Source organism: Lagopus muta, chromosome 2 (genome assembly GCF_023343835.1).
Source record: "Lagopus muta isolate bLagMut1 chromosome 2, bLagMut1 primary, whole genome shotgun sequence".
Lineage (NCBI taxonomy): Eukaryota > Metazoa > Chordata > Aves > Galliformes > Phasianidae > Lagopus > Lagopus muta.
Genome location: NC_064434.1, coordinates 52,323,577 through 52,341,368, shown reverse-complemented (window position 1 = coordinate 52,341,368; position 17,792 = coordinate 52,323,577). Strand labels below are relative to the sequence as shown.

Genomic DNA, 17,792 nt, shown 5'->3' with positions numbered 1-17,792 from the left:
TTTCTCTATGAATTGAAAACCTTGCTTTTTTCTTTCCCGTTCTTGTTATAAAAAGTGAAACCATCTACTCAGAATACAAAAATATTTCCACATTTTTATCTGTCAAGCTCAACTGTTCCACGTATATCATGTGTAGAACCTCCACTACGAAAGACTCATGAGAAATTAATTCTGTCAATAAATGCTTGGAAATGAAAATTTTCACTGTTTTTCTATCCTAAAATAGGCCAGCTTTGTGAAATGGCAGCTCAGCACTTCTGAGCTGTCCAAAAGTGCTCTGAAATTCAATGAGTATCAGGCAGAAGCCTATCATATCTTTTTGGTCTTCAATCCTGGTAAGAAATTCAACCTAGAGGTAGGGAATACAAAATATATAGGTCACTCCAAAAGTAATGCCTCCTATTCATTTCCATGGAAACTACAACAGATACAAAGGAAACCATTATATATAGCAAATCCTCAGCTGCAAAACACTATTTTTCAATGTACTCCTCACCACTAGCTATGCATTTTTACCAGTGATGAGCAGGAGCCTGTATGCCATGCTCATAAAAATCTACAATGGCAGAGGTAACCCACTGTTTCACAGCTGCTATGATGGCATTGTAGCAAGAAAATGTTGCCCATGTCATCCATCTTTCATAAATCTGAACAGACAGTCACAAGGCACCAAATCTTAACTATATGGTGGGTATGGTAGGACAGTCTAACCAAGACTGGCAATGTGCTCCACCGTCTTCAAACTAGTGTGTGGCCCAGCATTATCATACTGCAAGAGAAAGGTTGTCTACTTCTCTGGACTCTCTTTGGACAGCACTGCAAAATAGTAACCAGACTTGATGGTTTCCCCAGGTTCCAAGAAAGTCAGAAAGATCATTCTTTTCCTTTCCCAAAATGCAGTGCTTGTCACTTTACCCACACAGAGCAGCATCCTGAGCTTTTTCTTCGATGCAGAATTCATATGTTGCAACTTCACAGACTGCAGTTATGATTTTGACTCATAGTGGTGACATGAGATCTTGTCACTGGAAACAATGCCTTTAGTAGGTCATGACAATCTTATATATGGTGTTCTTTCTGTTCCTATGTGAATATTTACAGGATCCACCTAACTTTGTGAGATTCCTGTGTTGCCACCATTATTTCCAACACAACAAAGAAAATATTCAGTTCCATACACAGTTCCTTAGTTCTAATCCATTGATACATGCAGATTAGCTGATTGAGGTGCTCTTTCACAGTGTGACAGCTGTGCATGGCCATCCAGAATCTTTCATTTCAATGTCACCACTACTGAAACATACCACCTACCACCACACTGTGTTCACATCCACTGTTTGGTCTCCATAAACGTTCAGCAAGGGTCAGTGAATGTCAGTGGATGCAATTTTTTCAAATGGAGAAATTCAAGGACACACCTTTGCTTCATAGGCACTTCCATGTCAGATGTCATTTTGTCAGTGTCCCTCTGCTGCCATCTGTCACATAGCAACAGAATGGAATGGAATATTGGTGGGAAGATTCAACTTCTACTGCCATACCATATGAGGCTTTAATTTGAGAGCAGTCTTCATAGTTTAATTCATGGGGTCTGCAGTAGCACACCGCCAAAATGGGCACCTGCCCACAACTAGAGACTGTCAATTTCAGCTACCTACATAGGATCTTTCTATTTCTGAATATGATCTTAAAGATGTATGAGAAGTTATGGACTGTTTTGAATTGGACAGACGGTTTAGCACCGAATCCTAGAATTATAGAATCTTGGGTCGGAAAAAATTTTTAAGATCATCAAGTCTAACCCAATGTCAGAGAATTCAGCAACACCAAGTCAGGAACCTTACTGAAGTCTCACAGCTTCTAATGCAAAAGTAGGTACTGGAACATCTGGCTTTCCAATTGTTTGGGCTTTATGATTATTTTTCTTAGAAATCACTTCAAAATCTGAATTTAAGACACATTAAAAAAAAAAAAAGTGAAGCACAGTGACATTTTGTTCCACTTTTTATCTCAACAACTGAACAGACATCTGACTTAAAATTAATTTTTAAGCCAAGGCGGACAATATTCTACTTTTTTCCCTGCCTGTACCATTTTGGAAGTGATAGGAATATCCATTTGCTGCCTCCAGTCTTCTTTCTAGATTAGTCTATCTAGCCTCAGCAAGAAGCAAATACATTTGGCATGAAACTAGACTCTAGGCCCTAAATATCACATATAAGCATTGAAGGTTTTAAAGAAAAGGAGAGATGACATGCAGATGCCTAGAGCGTCTGTGTAAATGGCATACTGTTTGTGGTTTTGTGAAGTAGAGCATCTTGGTGTTTGGGACTATTTCCTTTAAGGCAAAGCTTTTGAAGTTTTTTGTTGTTGTTGTTGTTGTTGTTTTCTTTTTAACCGAACTATGCACATAAGAGATGATTAATCCTATGCGTACATGTATGAATACATTGTAAGACAGATAATGAATTTGTGGTTAAGTGCGTATGGAAATAATCCTCACAGAAGTATACACAATCCCCAAATATTCCACAGCAAATGGTAAAGTCCTGGAGAAAAAAAAATGGGAAAACTTAACCACATTAAATCAGGTAATCTGGTCCAATTTTGTTACTGCTATCGTTCTTCTAATATTGATGTTTTTTATGTAACATCAAGTGGTTGAAGAGCACCAAATACTGTTTTTGTTTTCTGTTGTTTAGAGAAATGTCTTTTCCTTCTATAACTTAGAAATCACCAAAGCAATGTAATGAACTGCTACCTAGAAATAAAACTAACTAGACAACATAAGCCAAATTTACATCAGGAATGGACAGTTCTCGTATTAATTTCTATCAACACAGGGCCACTGGTCACTTATAACTATCACAGTGTTAGCACATTTGATATAGTCTGTATTGTGATACTAACCTCACATGAGGTACCATCATAACCTGGGGGACAGTCACATAACTCCACTGAAGATGCCAGCTTTCTCCCAGTTGAAGAGTAGTCAGCAGCTTCAATGCTAACACCATTTAGTCTGGGTGTAACAGAAATGAAAGAGTTAACACAATGAATTACACAAAAGTATTTTTGTACTTAGATGCAAGAGCATATACTGACATTGGTTGGCTTGCTTATATATATATATATATATATGTGTTATATAAATATATATATGTTTAAAAATAAGAAGGTATTCAAAGTCATCTATTTCTCTATACCTTGTTACTATTCTTGGCTATCATGTGAGGGAGACCATGGTCAGGCATACACTGATAAAAATAGATTTTAAAGTCTCACAGCATTTTGTTAGAAGGATGGCTATTCCTGCCCAGCAAGCTGTATGTTGCAATTTGTATTATGGCTGTATATAGAAAGAATTTGACACCAAACAATGTCTTCAAAATTTTTAAAACACTACACCAACTTTCCAAAATACTACATTACTTATCTTTGCTTATAAGGTCTTTTTATTTTGGAGAGCCAGCCTCTGTAAAAAAGATTTCAGCTCTGTCCAGGAGGATCTAAGTGTTACGTACATGGAGTAAGATCTTCTACCATTAGTCCTACTAGTTTTCCAAATGACAAAGAAGAGACAGTTGGAGATTTTTCTGCTCGGTGCATACTATAGAATCATAATCTATTTATGTTTCCAATTCTTATAACCTAACAAGGATATCACCACTATTTATGGCAGTAGGAATTAGTCCTAAAATTAGTAACTTCCATTATATAATTTTAGGCAAAGGGATGATGGGAAAAAAAAGTTTAAAATAAAATAAAAAACTTATTGCCTAAAGGAATTAATGCTAAGATTCTCTCCTCTTTAAACAAAAAATAAACTTTCACTTACCAATCTTAGTAGATTGTTTGATTACCAGAGTAACATGAAAGTCTTTTTCTAATGTATCTTTTCACAGAAAATATATTTCTATCACCACATGAACTTTGTTAAAAAGTAATCATTTCCTTTGAAAAGCATAAAGCAAACAGGAACTTCAGAAAAACAAATGTTGTGATAACTGGATATATAATTAGGCTTTGGAGGGACTACCACTGGAGATTATGCAGTAAGAAACGCAAATCTAATTTGTTAATATTAGAACCTCTGGAAAAGATTCTTGAAACTCTGTGGAGAGAATGATGCCTATTCCTATCTAGCTTCACAGGGAGGTCTCTCTCACCAAGTAACAGATCTTGGAACAAAAAGAAGCATTTAAACACAGAAACCATCCATCCAGAATTATCCCACATTTGTATTCACTGAATTGTTCCAATTTTCATTAGGTTCTGTTATTGCTAAATGGGATTTTAATGTGTTTAACATTTTTTAGCATTAACAGTTACACATTGAAAAAAGATACAATGATTTTTTTTTTTTCCATTTTGACATTGCAGTTTTGATTCCTTGATGCCATTCTACATTCAGTGAAATATATCATGCTGGCAGTAATGGGACAGTAGATCCTGGAGATGCATGAACAATGTGAGATTCAAAGTCGAGACCAAATATTTAAGCTGACTGCTACTGTCAGCAGGCAACTGTTGACTTCTAAAAACAAACAAGATTAAAAGAGAAGGGGATGTTTCAGGCAGTATCAGCAGTTTACTGTCTGCTGTGCCAGGCATCTGAATCACATTAGGTACATAAAGCACAAGAAGTACTGACCCAATCATTGCTCACTTGTCTTGAACCTAACTCTGCATATGGAAGTAAATCCTCTGCCATTCCTTCTCTCTTTCTGTTTGCATCTACCATCAATTCTACATTACCTTTGGCATCACAATAGTTACTGTTATTGGCCACCCTGCCTTTTAAACCTAAAGAAACATTGCTACTAAACATTCTTGAATCACAGACAACATGAGATTAAACAACTTGATACAAGAGAGTTGTCTTGGCCTGCTGCTTCTATCATAGATGGACTCAATATCAACAGTTTGGAAGATCTGTCAAGTATGAGCAAAATTTCTCAAATGAAACCCAGAAGCTGAGTCACTTTCAAATTGATTGCTGCATTTCTGTATTCTCATTTTTGTATATCCTACTTGATAATGTAAATGAAAGCCCGTTTGAGGAAGATTTCTATTTGTGCCATAGAGCAATTTTCTAAGCTTAAAATTACCCAAAAATATTTTCTAAAACATGCTCAATCTATTTCCTCAGCAAAAATGTCTTCATTTGGAGCTCACCCTTAGCTGAGCTAAGGGGACAGAATAATGAGAAAATATTTGTTTTTCATAATATTAGAGTTATGAGAACAGCTTTGTGTCTGGTATGTTTTAGCATGAGTTAAACTCAAGTAGAAAATAAAGAAATCAGAGCTGGAGCATACACTAAAGATCAGCAAAATGCCTACAGGTGCTGACCATAAGTTGGGCTTGATTTCAGTAGATGCCATTACATCATTTGACTAGGAGCACGTACTGTTCAGAAATTTAACTCCATACAGTAAACCCCACTCAAATAGGCAAATTTATTATTCCTCCAGTGATACTGAAGGTGAAGAATCCAATTCATTTGGTTATGACTGGAATCTTAAACTGGATCTTGGAATCTCAGAGTAATAGAATCCTTAGAATTGGAAAGGGACCTGTAAAGGTAATGTAGTCCAACTCCCCTGCAATGAACAGGAACACACACAGCTAGCTCAGGTTGCTTAGGGGCTAATCCAGCCTCACCCTGAAAATCTCCAGGGACAGGACATCAGCTACATCTATAGACAACCTCTTCCAGTGCCTCACCACCCTCACTATAAAAGACTTTTTTCTTATATCCAACCTAAATCTCCCCTCTTTAATTGGTCTACCACAACAGATCCTGATAAAGAGCGTGTCCCCTTCTTTCCTGTGAGGCTGGTCACCTCACAGCCTTCTCTTCTCCAGACTGAACAGTCCCAGTTCTTTCAGCCTGTTCTCATATCAGAGGTGCTCCACTCCATGGATTGTTTTTGTGGCCATTATCTGTGTGCACTCCAACAGGTCTATGTCTCTCCTGTAGGACTCCACATCTAGATGCGGTACTCCAGATAAGGCCTCACCAGAGTAAAGTAGAGGGGCAGGATTACCTCCCTCAACCTGCTGGCCACGCTTGTTTTGATGCAGCCCAGGATATGGTTGGCTTTCTGGGCTGTGAGGGCACACTGCAAGCTCATGTTTAGCTTCCCATCCCCCAATACCCCCCAGTTCTTTTTCAGCAGGGTTGTGCTCAATACTTTCATCCCCTACCAGCTTGTATTAGTAATGGGGTTTGCTTCAACCCAGGTGCAAGATCTTACATTTGAATTTGTTGAACCTCATGAGGTTTGCCTGGGTCCACTGCTCAAACCTGCTCAAGTCTTATCCCCCACTTAACTGGAATGAGCATCCTGGCAGCAGTCAATAAAATGTGTTTACTTTAGAACAAACTATTTACAGAGGCTTCTGTTCATGCTGATGGAAATCTCTGTAATGCATTTGCCATTGCATTTTTTTCTGGTAAATAAAAAGGCATCAGAGGGACTGCTAGATGTAGCAATAACGTAAAACCGTCTCTAGCCAACAAGGCACTCCCCAAAATTATCTTAGTCCTTCACTGAACCTCTTTTAAATCACCGTCTTTAATGGACCAACATTCCAGAGTGTAATGTCATTATATCTAGAAGATGACACCGCCAACCTGCAAAGCACAAATTATAGGTAAGTCCTGGAGCTTTTCCTAAAGAATATTTTCAAGACATGTTTCTGGCAAGTTACTAATAATACATCACTAAAAGGTTCAAAAGGCTGTACATGAGCCAGACTACATGACAGACTACAAGTACCACACACATGGCCAAATGGCTAAAGTAGTAGTCTGGTGTGCAGGAGGCAACACACGGTTTTCCAGACATGACAGTGACAGGTCTGCCACTTCTTCCTTACAAGGTACAAACTACAGACTGTGCCAGTTCTACACAGCTGTGCTGACCTGACCATCCCATGTCCACTGGTGTATTCAACAGTACAAGCAAGGTGAAGCCAGTACATGTCCAGCAATGTACACTCTTCCCACATTTAAACTGCTTAGCCAAAATGTTTGTTGCAGGAGAGCTTCTTTTCTCATCATAGCGCAAATGTCAATATACATATGTATGTAAACCCTTGACAGATGAAGTTTGTACTTCCTGGAAAACTTAGTAAAACTTCTTGCCCAGAGTTAACCATACACTTCTCATTCAAAACAACATAAGAGCCACTATCATTCACCTCAAAATTGTTCATGTAATCTTAATTTAGAAAATTCTGTTAAATACTCTTTTTTTTTTTTGCCCTTGAACACCAGGGTGAGAAAGTTCTGGGACATGTAGGGTCTTCAAATTGGATTGCAATAGTTCAAGCTGATGACCAAGTGAGCAAATTAGGAATCATTTTGGCTCAAATTCAAGACTGCGATGAATTGCAAACTTATTTATAGAGATATAACTCACACTATTAAGCCACAGAAATGGAAAGAACCCGAAGAAAAGGGAATTCTTTCTGCAGTGCAAAAAAAATTTATAATGACGAAGTTCAAATAAGAAAGCTACACACTATTAACAAAAACTGCCCTTCAATTTAGGATGTATTTAGTTACCTAAGCATTTAAATGATTACTGGATTGCTTAAAACATTTCTCAATGGCAAGAACTGTATCTATTATTTCAACAAATATCCACTAAAATACTATCAACTCCCTTCTTTTCAACTTGCCTCATGCCACAGAATCAAGTGATGTCTGTATTAAAGAGCATTTCAGGTCTCATAACTTGTAAGTGGAAAGCTACTACACAATCTATTTTGTGGCACATCTTTTAAAAAGTATTATTTATGCCGCTTAATTATTAATGTTTAGAGAAGAGTGCAATTACAGTATCAGGTCTTTAAGCCAACCTGGAATGTTGCGCTTACAAGAATTTTGCATGTGCACTCATCAAAATTTTAAATGCAATATGAGCTTTATAGGTTCAACCACACTGTAGCCACTGAGATAGAACAACTACGCAGTTTCTTATGACGTTTCATTTTTTCAGAAGGCTCAAAAGAATTCACATGCAATCACGGTTTTAAGCAGTCTAGGCAGCACACTGACATAAATCAAAGGAACAGCTTTGGGAATAACCACTTCTGCATGTGGTACTCATTTAAAAAGCCCAAAATTCCCCTCTAGCTGCTTGGCCAGCTTTGAGGTTTAGACTGTTATTCTCTAGTCCACTGTTAATGCAGCCTTCTGTGATTACTAAATATGGAAAACAATATATAAGCAGTATACAATTTCTTATTTGGCCATGTCATCACTGCATTCCATGATCTACTGTGCACATGAGAATTGCAGTATTTACAAAATAATCACATTTATGGACCTGTTATTCGCATTTTAACAGTCCTTGTGATTTCACTTTCTTACACAGCTGATACCCAAAAGGAAAAAAGGTACTGAACATGTGAGTAAATGTTATGGATTTAATGATAATAAATTAAAGCCTGTTTTAACGGCCTGTTTTTTTCTCTGAAGAGAGGAAAATCAAGTATTTTGAGAAACTGCCTGAAACACTGACACATTTCCGCCATTCACCTGTAGATGGCATTCATCCCATAGCTGTATGTAGCTCTTATGAGGATCCTCTTCAAGTTTGCAAAGATGGTCATGAACTCTTTCCTGCTGACTGGAACATCAGTGCCATGCGAAGAGAAAAATTCTGGTTTCAGCACAATTTCTTCAGTATGCACTTCAGAAGGCTGCAAGTGAATTCTGCCTTTTGGAGTGCTGATTCTCAAATCACCTCCTCCCTAGAGAGAGACATAAGGGATTTTTATATATGAAATAAATTATAAAAAAGATCTATTATTGCAATCAACTGAGGTAAAGGTTTTATTAAATAATACATATTTTTATAAGAATAATGAACATCAGGAATAATATTAGTCTTTCATAAACCAAAGTGGGCTTGCCTGATTAATCACAAAGTCAGTGCAAATAAACTCACACAATTATGAGCTGCACAGAACAGGTCTGTTGAAAGAACATAGAAGTATTATCTCAGCCAGTCAGTCACATAGAATACAGTTTTATAAACAACTGCCAATATTGGTAGGCAGCCCTTTAGATGCAGGAAGTTTTAATTCTTTAAAGCATGATGATTTTCTGATACAATAAATAAGCTTAAGTTACATGAGCCCTGAAGTTTTGTGGTGGGTCTCAATCAGCAGGCTTCATATTGAACATCAGAAGGGGAAAGTAATCTTTTCTTCTTTCTGTCTTATATATTTTTTTCCATTGGTGGCTGAAAATGCAATCACTACCTCTATGATGACATCAGGTTGGATCATCAATTGAGCTGCCTCTTCTTGCTTTGTGAAATCATAGGAGACTGTGAATTTCAGAAGCCCTCCAACTGCTGTTACCTAGGAAGGACAAAAAAAAAACAAACAAACAAACAAACAAAAAAAACTCCAATTAATTAATTAATTAATTAAAAGGCTTTAACTGTTTGAGGGCAAATTCATTTTAGTGACAGCATTTTCAGCAAATAGACTTCTGGTGCAAAAACAAACATAGGCAGACACCTACAGATTACAGCTATATGGACCATTCCCTTCTTCCTCAAGGATCTCAAAATCACACTCAGACACTTTTCCTCAGTGTCTACTGAAGAATACAAATTACTTTTACACACTAACAAAGTCATCAGAAACAGACCTGAAATCTATGCAAATTTCCACCTGACACTGACATTAGGTTTTCAGTACACCTCAGATAGATTGTTCTCATTTAGTCTGGCCCTTTACCTGAGCAACCTTAGCCACCTTTAAAGGATAAAATAACTTCAGTTCAGCTGGTGGGGCAAACTGCCAAAGAAGAAATAAATCTATTTATGTTTTTTTTTAGGATGAACTGTAAAAAAGTAAGATTTTTTCCTCTTGGAGACAAATGAATTTACTTTAAAAGTATGTTCCAGGCTTTCACATCAGTTCAGTTGATCTTTCAGAGCAAGTGGTCATTAACCAGACTATATCAAGTCATACTATAGTTTTCGTATGGTCTTCTAGCACTCAAAAGCAGACTGCTGACAGTAGCTTTGTCATGAAAAAATGGAAAATGCAAATTAATTTTAGGCTGCAAATAAACTATTGCAGACTTGACAGTGTTCAATATATAAAAAACAGTGCCTTTTTTGTTTATTGCTGGGGGGCATTTTAGTAAATCAGAGGTTGCAAGGGCTATATTTTGTTTTTTTGTTTTTTTTTTGTTTTTTTTTACCAGATTCAAATACAGAGTATTTGAACTCCAACTAACTCATTAAAATTACAAATAACAAAACATTAACTAAGATAATCTCTCTAGCTAACTGAGGAAAAAAAAAATCTAACATATTTAAAAGAAGTACACAGAACCTATGTAAAATAGGCAACTGACATTTATGGAAACCTACATACAGACTTCAACAGATGATAAAATTGAAGGAAGAAAGGTGTTTCTTTCCATAATAAAAGAATGGTATCAGATGCCTAAAAGAACGCAACCTCTTCAACCCCCTTCTGTTTGAATAACTCAAGAAAGTTGTTACTACTAGCCTGCACCACCTGTTTCCTCTTAATACATTATGCTAGTCCCTAGAAAACATACTGCTTAAGGAAGTCTATTACTAAAGAAATTGCAATTGTCCCAAATTCCTGATAGGAAGAGATACAGGTATACAACTGCACTTGACTCCAAATCGTTATTCCCTGGAATTAAATACAGTTTCTAAAACAGAAGCAGAAAACTAAAAATTCCATCTTCAAACAGATTGCAGAACTTGCCATTGACACTGGAAGAGATTTACTCCAGAATGCCACTGAGGCAACAGTAGACCATGCATGTTACATTCAAAATGTTTTTACACACAATGAAACACAAATTGAGGACTTTCAAACCAATTCACTTTGTATTTATAGCTAAAAAACGTGAAGAAATAAGGTACATTTCAAAGATGAGTAAATGGTTACATGATAGGTTTGTTATTAAAACCAAATACGTGCACCTTGTTTATATCTAAAGTAGTTTCATTTGTGTATCAAGAGATACAGCTTAAAGGGGCTTTGCTCTCTGGCCTAATAAAGGGAACCTCATGCCTTCAAAAGCAAAAATATATTAAGCTAGATTTAGACTTACACAAAACCAGACATTAGAAAGAAAGTTAATATTTTTATTACACCTATACATCTGTAATACATAAATAGAGCAGAGACATGTTTTTTTGGAAATACAAACTCTGCTATTACAATATCTGATAGATAGGCATTAGAACGATGCCAAGTGAACAAATGCTACCAGGAAAAAAAAATAGCAGAGAGTAAAAGAAAAAAAATTACAAACATTAATGGGCAAAACATTTCATGTGGAAATGCTAATACATGTACCACTGAATACAAAATCAAGGAGTCCCACAGCAAGTTGCTGATAGTAAATCAAGGTTAGGAGAGGGAACATCCTTTTACCCTAGAGATATATCAGTGAATGTTCTTTTGCTTTCTGTCATTGTTCTAAGAAATTAAATGAATTCTTAGTCTTTCTGTGTCTGTATCATATTCTTGGTGACAATATCTAACCCTAGATGCAGTGCTTGGAGGTAAAAAAAATCATATAACATTGAGTTTAACATTTCTTACTAGCCTTCTTGAATTTCCACGATACAGAGTTACAATAAAATGTCAAAGTTTATTTGGACTCTTTCACCTTCACTAACTCTCTAGGTACACATTTATTTTATGACACAGATTTCAGCAAATATAGAGAGATTTGCTACCAGAACACTAGGTCTGACAATATGTAGGAAATACTTTAGAATAAGAGAAAGATATCTCCTAGCCTTTTTTTTTTTTTTTTTTCCCCCAGCCAATTTAGTCCAAAATTGATTGGTATCTGTGTCACTATGATATAATTTGACCAAGTGGTGAATTCACTGTTTACCATCTTAACAGATGGCTCTAAATGCATATGTGTTTTTTTTAACCAGCCCACAAACTTCAGGAAATGGCCAAAAGCCTGCTCTTACTAATTTAATTTACTTAGGTTTCATGCAATATTCCACTGATAATCCAGCTCTCATCTAGATTATTATTTTCTTTAGGAACAAGGGCTTGCTGTAAATTTATGGTATTTAATTATGTTTCGCTGATCTGGTCTTCATGTTGGTCTGATAAAGCAAGGAGCAAAATAATAATGTTCCATTTGAATGATAGTACAGTTGTGGCTTAGCTTAAAAAGAAAAGTGAACAAAATAGGCAAAAAACATTATAAGATTTCCAACTCATTCTTTTCCGGGACTGTATAAATAATAAGATACAGCCTCTTCTTTTCTTCTTCTCATAGAACCACAGAATTAACAGGTTAATGCAAGAGACCTCTGGGTCCATCTTGTCCATCTCCCTGCCCAAGCAGGGCCACACAGAGCAGGCTGTGTAGGGTTATGTCTAGATGGTATTTGAACATCTCCAAGGAGGAGATTCCACAAACTGTGAAAGTGCTCCATCATCTGCACAATAAAGAAGTGCTTCCTGATGTTCACTAGCAGTAGAAAGAATTCCCTCGTCCCCATCAGAGAAATATGATACATTCAGATTCAAAAATAACTGAAAGGTAAGTAGAAAAAGGACACTGAAAGCTAAAGGTGGTATATTCCAACGTCTGTTCCATAAGTCATCCCTTTTTTTTTGGCAAGAATTCTCGTAAATCAAGAGTAATCAGAAAATCAAAAGCTTTTTGAGTTTTGTCTTGCTGCTTTTTGCTTCTTGGCCTAGAATGAGCATTGCAAAATTTTTGTTGTGGATGACTCTTGTCATCATGACTGAAACAATCTCAAGATAATTCCAGGCTCTTCCTGCTTTAAATGGTTTGTGACATGCAACACAGCTCAACTAAAATCATACACAATTCTTCAGTTCTATGTACCTGCTATAATAATAATAATTTCAATGGAAAAGATTAACTAATTAAAAAGAAAGCCTCTTCTTTGTGGATTTCTAAATTATACCTATAAACTTAGACCAGTCTCACTTTTACTGATATACTATAGTAGTATTACCATGTACTAACTCTGGGTCTCTTCCTCTTTAGATGAACTAGACTACATTACTTGGAAGCAAAGAAAAAATAGACATCCATATAATATTCAACAATCCACTGTGTTTAGAGCAGAATATAAAAACATTTAGTGATACCATTTTCCTGAAAGGAAAAATCAATAGAATCTCAGTTCTTAAAGAAGACAGGAACAGAAGGACAGCAGTTCTCCTATAAGTCCTGTGCTGCCACTTATGTTGAAAACTTGCTCCTTCTGAAATTAGTACTGAAAAAAAATAATGAAACAGTGATTTAAAGGCTTGTACAACCAGGTTATATGCTGTTTCCTGAAATGTGCTTATGAATGTAGACATTTACCCTATGAATTCTCAAATCCCTACCACCATTCCCAGGTGCCATGGAATTACCAAAATTGGAAAAGACCTCCAAGATCATCCAGTCCAACCATCCTCCTATCACCAATATTTCCCCATTAAACCATGTTTCTTAGTACAACATGTAAAGGTTTCTTGAACACTTGTCATTTCCCGTCACTAAAGATCCCCAGAACAGCCTGGTCAATCATTCCTGAGGTCTAAAATTGACTTTGCTAATGACAAGCCTTCAAAAATGTGTAATATGTGGTCTTTTTTTTTAAGAGCTACTTAACCATAGTAACCATATTGTATAACCTTAGAAAAGTTACTTATTTTCTTATTCCTACTTTGCTTTCCATATGACCAAATATTGTTTGGTGATTGTGCCTTCCCAATTACTATTCCCTAAGCTGCTGTAACTTGATCAAGGGCTCAAAAATATAAAAGAGGGTACATATCCTTCTGGTAGGGACATGGTAACTATATTTCATGCACATTTACTACCTATACCTACTGTGGTAACAAGACTCAGACTTTGGAAGTCTCGCAGTGCGGATAAGTGTCTGCCCCTGACTATCATCATTAAGGGATATATTTTTTAAAATGTAGCAGGTACTTCATTAAAATTGCAGAATTTTTCTCTTATCTGAAAACAGTTAAACTGCAGAGAGAAAAAAAATGCTAATTGAAACTCACCAGTAGATGGCTTGAGTTTTACAACAGCTATTCTAATCTTAATAGGCATTAATTTAGCAGGGAAAGAATGGTTTAAAGATATAGGTCTGGACAAAAATTCTCCTTATTCTTTCACTGTGTAGATGTTTCAGACAATCGTTGATAGAGACACGTTTCTAAATAACATATCCCCATCAAATGTTTCTAAATTAAGACTGTTTACTTCTGGTCTTGTAGTTGTCAGTCTCATAACTAAAAGTAATTCTTAATTTTACTGATTAAATGTTCGCCTTCCAGTTTCATAGTCTTCCAAAGGGATACACTATAATTATAGTAGACAAATCAATAAATTCCGTCTTCTAATACTAAAATAAAACACTAATGAGAACATTTACATCAATGTTCAATTCCATTAAGATTTAGGGACCAGCCCTTACTCTCCTATCTCTGGCTGTACTCCTCCATGAATATTTAACCAAGTACAAGAATTTGCATACTTTTGCAAAACTAAAGAAATCTCATATTTCAATGGCAACAAAATCCCAGCATGCAATGATAACTCAAAACAAAAACAAAAACAAAAAAGCAGGAGTATAACACAAGAGCAAGTGTTCAAGACAAAATTAAAAGCTAACCTCAGTAAGAATACTTTCCTCAGTCTATTGCATTAATGAGCAATCAGTATTTGTATCCAGTATGGTTGAACACATGCAACAATATGATGATCTTAAAATAAAAATCCATGAATAGTTCCTAAAATGTTGACTTGCTACTGAAAAAACTCAAGCAATGCAACTAGCAACAATAAATATTTAAATACTATCTCTTGGTTATACGAAGGCTCTAAGTGTTCTTGGAGTCTTTTGTTTCTGTGTTTGTAAAACATCAAGGAATATACTTAGGAATGTTATTTCAATAGATAATGAAAAATACCTTAATTTTTAGCCAGTTTTCTAACCAAAAGGGATTTTCCTACCTCCTTCTATTTAACTTGCAACATTACAATGAGCAATACTGTACCACAATGATGGCTCACAAATAATTCAAAGCAACATATGACATAAGTAGCACCTATGGATACAATAAGAAATTGAAACATATCATAATATTTCAAGTACAAAAGAGTTGTGCAACTGCAGTATTAGTTTTGCAAAATTATTCCAGCAGAAAGGATATACTACTTTTAATATCTGTCAGTGTTTTTAACTTTGAAAATGGGAGATTTTGAATGAAGTGGTGTGTAAATATATCAGTATTTCAAATTATTTTATTTTTAACAAAATGCAGCGATATGCAAAGCCAATTCTCTCCTCTCTCAGAGGTGGCTTATCTTTTGATATAATAACACAATAATAATACATTCTTATTTAGTATTTCTCTGAATATCACAGAGACCTCTATGGATCACATATCAAAATAAAAGCAGTAAAAAAAAACAGTGAGTATTAAACAATGATATAGATCTGTATAAACATGTCTTTATGCTCTATAACTCACTTACACTAATCATAAAAGAAGAAAAAAACCTCCTTGTATTTTGATTTGGTTTTGCAAAGCATGGAAAACAAAGCAGTGAATCAGAACTCCTGTGATTTTTCCTGAAAATGCTCTATTGTCAATTAGAATGTGTTGATTTTGACTATGTAGTCAATGCTTTCTCTTGATTAAATTCATTGCTACATTACTGGCTTGTTAGTTTTGCAGCCTTTCTTCTGCTAAGCTTATTCATGACAAACTAACATAATTTTGAAAAATATCTCTGTTTTCTTTTAGAGGAAAAGCTTGCATTTGATGTTAGTAGAAATGCATGATTCATGCTATTTAATAGTAACTAAATATATGTAAGTATCACACAAAAGCAATGAATTTTAATACTATTTTACTCCAGGATCAAATATTTTCCTGAACAGTACAGACAGCACTTAATTACTAAACATGCTTTAAAACAGAATTGAAAAAATTCAGTGTTGTTAAAATCTGTCATTCGTTATTTATTTTATCAAGAAAATAACTATGCAGTTGCTATCACCAAACATGGTAATCAGCATATTATTCTTTCTCGAGGCAATGTGTTCACATATACTAAGATTGCATATATGCTCACAAAGTTGATAAATGTTAATCTTTGAAAACTACAAAATTGTGCTGCTTTTTTTAAATCTAAGAAACAAAACAACTTTGTTGCCCCCAAATCATCCTAAGGTTCTCTGAAAATATTTGCAGGTTTGTGGTCTTTGTTTTGTTTTTTTCATAATGTTTGGATTATCTATATTTCTTACATAATATCTTCCATAAAGAAAATATATTTATTCTTAAAAGGCTGGCGGGAGGGTGAACAATCAAGCCATTGAGATGAGAGAGAAAAAAGAAAGGCAGTAGACAAGTGAGCTGGTTTCTAAGTGAGAAAGGGAAAATGGCGTTTCTTCATGAACCCTCCTGAAAATAAGTTATTCCATCAATTCAATTTGCCTTAACGGGAACTGGCCAAAAAAAAAAAAAAAAAGAAAATCTATTTATCACAATGAGGATAATCTAGCTCTATGATCTCTGTGGTTTTCACATTCATGTGTGCTATTTTTAACATTATACTAGTTAAGGTTTTATTTCCCTAAAAAAGGAAAAACACAAAAAATGTCTCTCTTCCTTAAATCACTTGATCAGAAAAATTATGTTGCTTTACAGGAAGACAATTCAGGTTTGCACTTATTGTCAGCTGTTCCTATAGGTTCATTATCTTCAATTTCTAGACTAGAAGGAATATATTTTCTAATAAATTATGTACTTTGTCTTCTAATAGAAAAAGTCCCTGGTTAAGTTGCTTAAAGTATCAACATTGGTCTTACATTGACATAAGCTCCATGGAAGTCATAAACCATGAGGAATGTTAAAATAGGGAGCGTGAATGTGATTATTAAAACAAGAATTTTGTTTTATGCATGTAGGTACAAGTTCTGCTGAGATTAAATGTTCTCAGGTCTGTTGTCTTTCTGCACTTCATCATATGGTATTTTGTAAATATTCTTCCAAAAGGCGTAACGTGGATTTAAGCAACTATCATATATTTCAAAGAAAGCCTCCTATTCTCTTCTTAAATACACTTTACAAAAGTCAGACATTTCCTTTGGCTGCAGAATACACTGCACAACAAATTGAGCATGAAAACTATGTGATAACATTGCCCTATATGTACTCTATTTTAATCTTCTGAAAATATCAGAGGCATCTAAAAAGTAATATAATCCTCATATCTTAGATGAGAATAAAAGCACCGTCTAGTGTTGCAAAAAAAATCTGACATTATCATAATGTATGTAGAGGATGAATACAGAGTAAGAATTCACATACAGCAATGAAAATAAAATGGTGTGATTTTTTTTTCTACTGAAAATTTATCTTCTGCATATTCACATTAATCATCTTAATTCAACACTAACTTTTGTATCTTTTCAGAGAATATACTAGACCTTATTAGCTATAACAGACCTCTTCAATTCACTTTCTCTATCAATGCTAACACATTTTTTCCCCTTTAAGTTTTATGGGCTGTTCAAAAAGAAATCTCTTGACTTACATTAAAATTGCACTAAATGTATTTTACCTAGCTGCTATTATAAATATGGATACTTCACACTTTTGATGACTTTTGATTTACTTTTTTTAAAATTTTGATGACAGGCAGCTTCCTTCCTGGCCACTGCCTTCTTGAAAATAGA

The 17,792-nt window shown here is 35.2% G+C and overlaps 1 protein-coding gene across 4 annotated transcripts in view; it reads right to left on the bottom strand.

The window, feature by feature from the left end:
• The window catches only part of LAMA2 (laminin subunit alpha 2), a 323,287-nt gene that overhangs the window by 150,563 nt on the left and 154,932 nt on the right, over positions 1-17,792 (bottom strand). For all 4 annotated transcript variants that reach the window (XM_048937148.1, XM_048937150.1, XM_048937149.1 and 1 more), the window contains exons 13-15: positions 9,286-9,387; positions 8,558-8,772; positions 2,911-3,022 (exon numbers count right to left, since the gene is read on the bottom strand). In XM_048937148.1, coding sequence (XP_048793105.1) covers positions 2,911-3,022; positions 8,558-8,772; positions 9,286-9,387 — 429 coding nt within the window. The remainder of the gene's footprint in view (positions 1-2,910; positions 3,023-8,557; positions 8,773-9,285; positions 9,388-17,792) is intronic.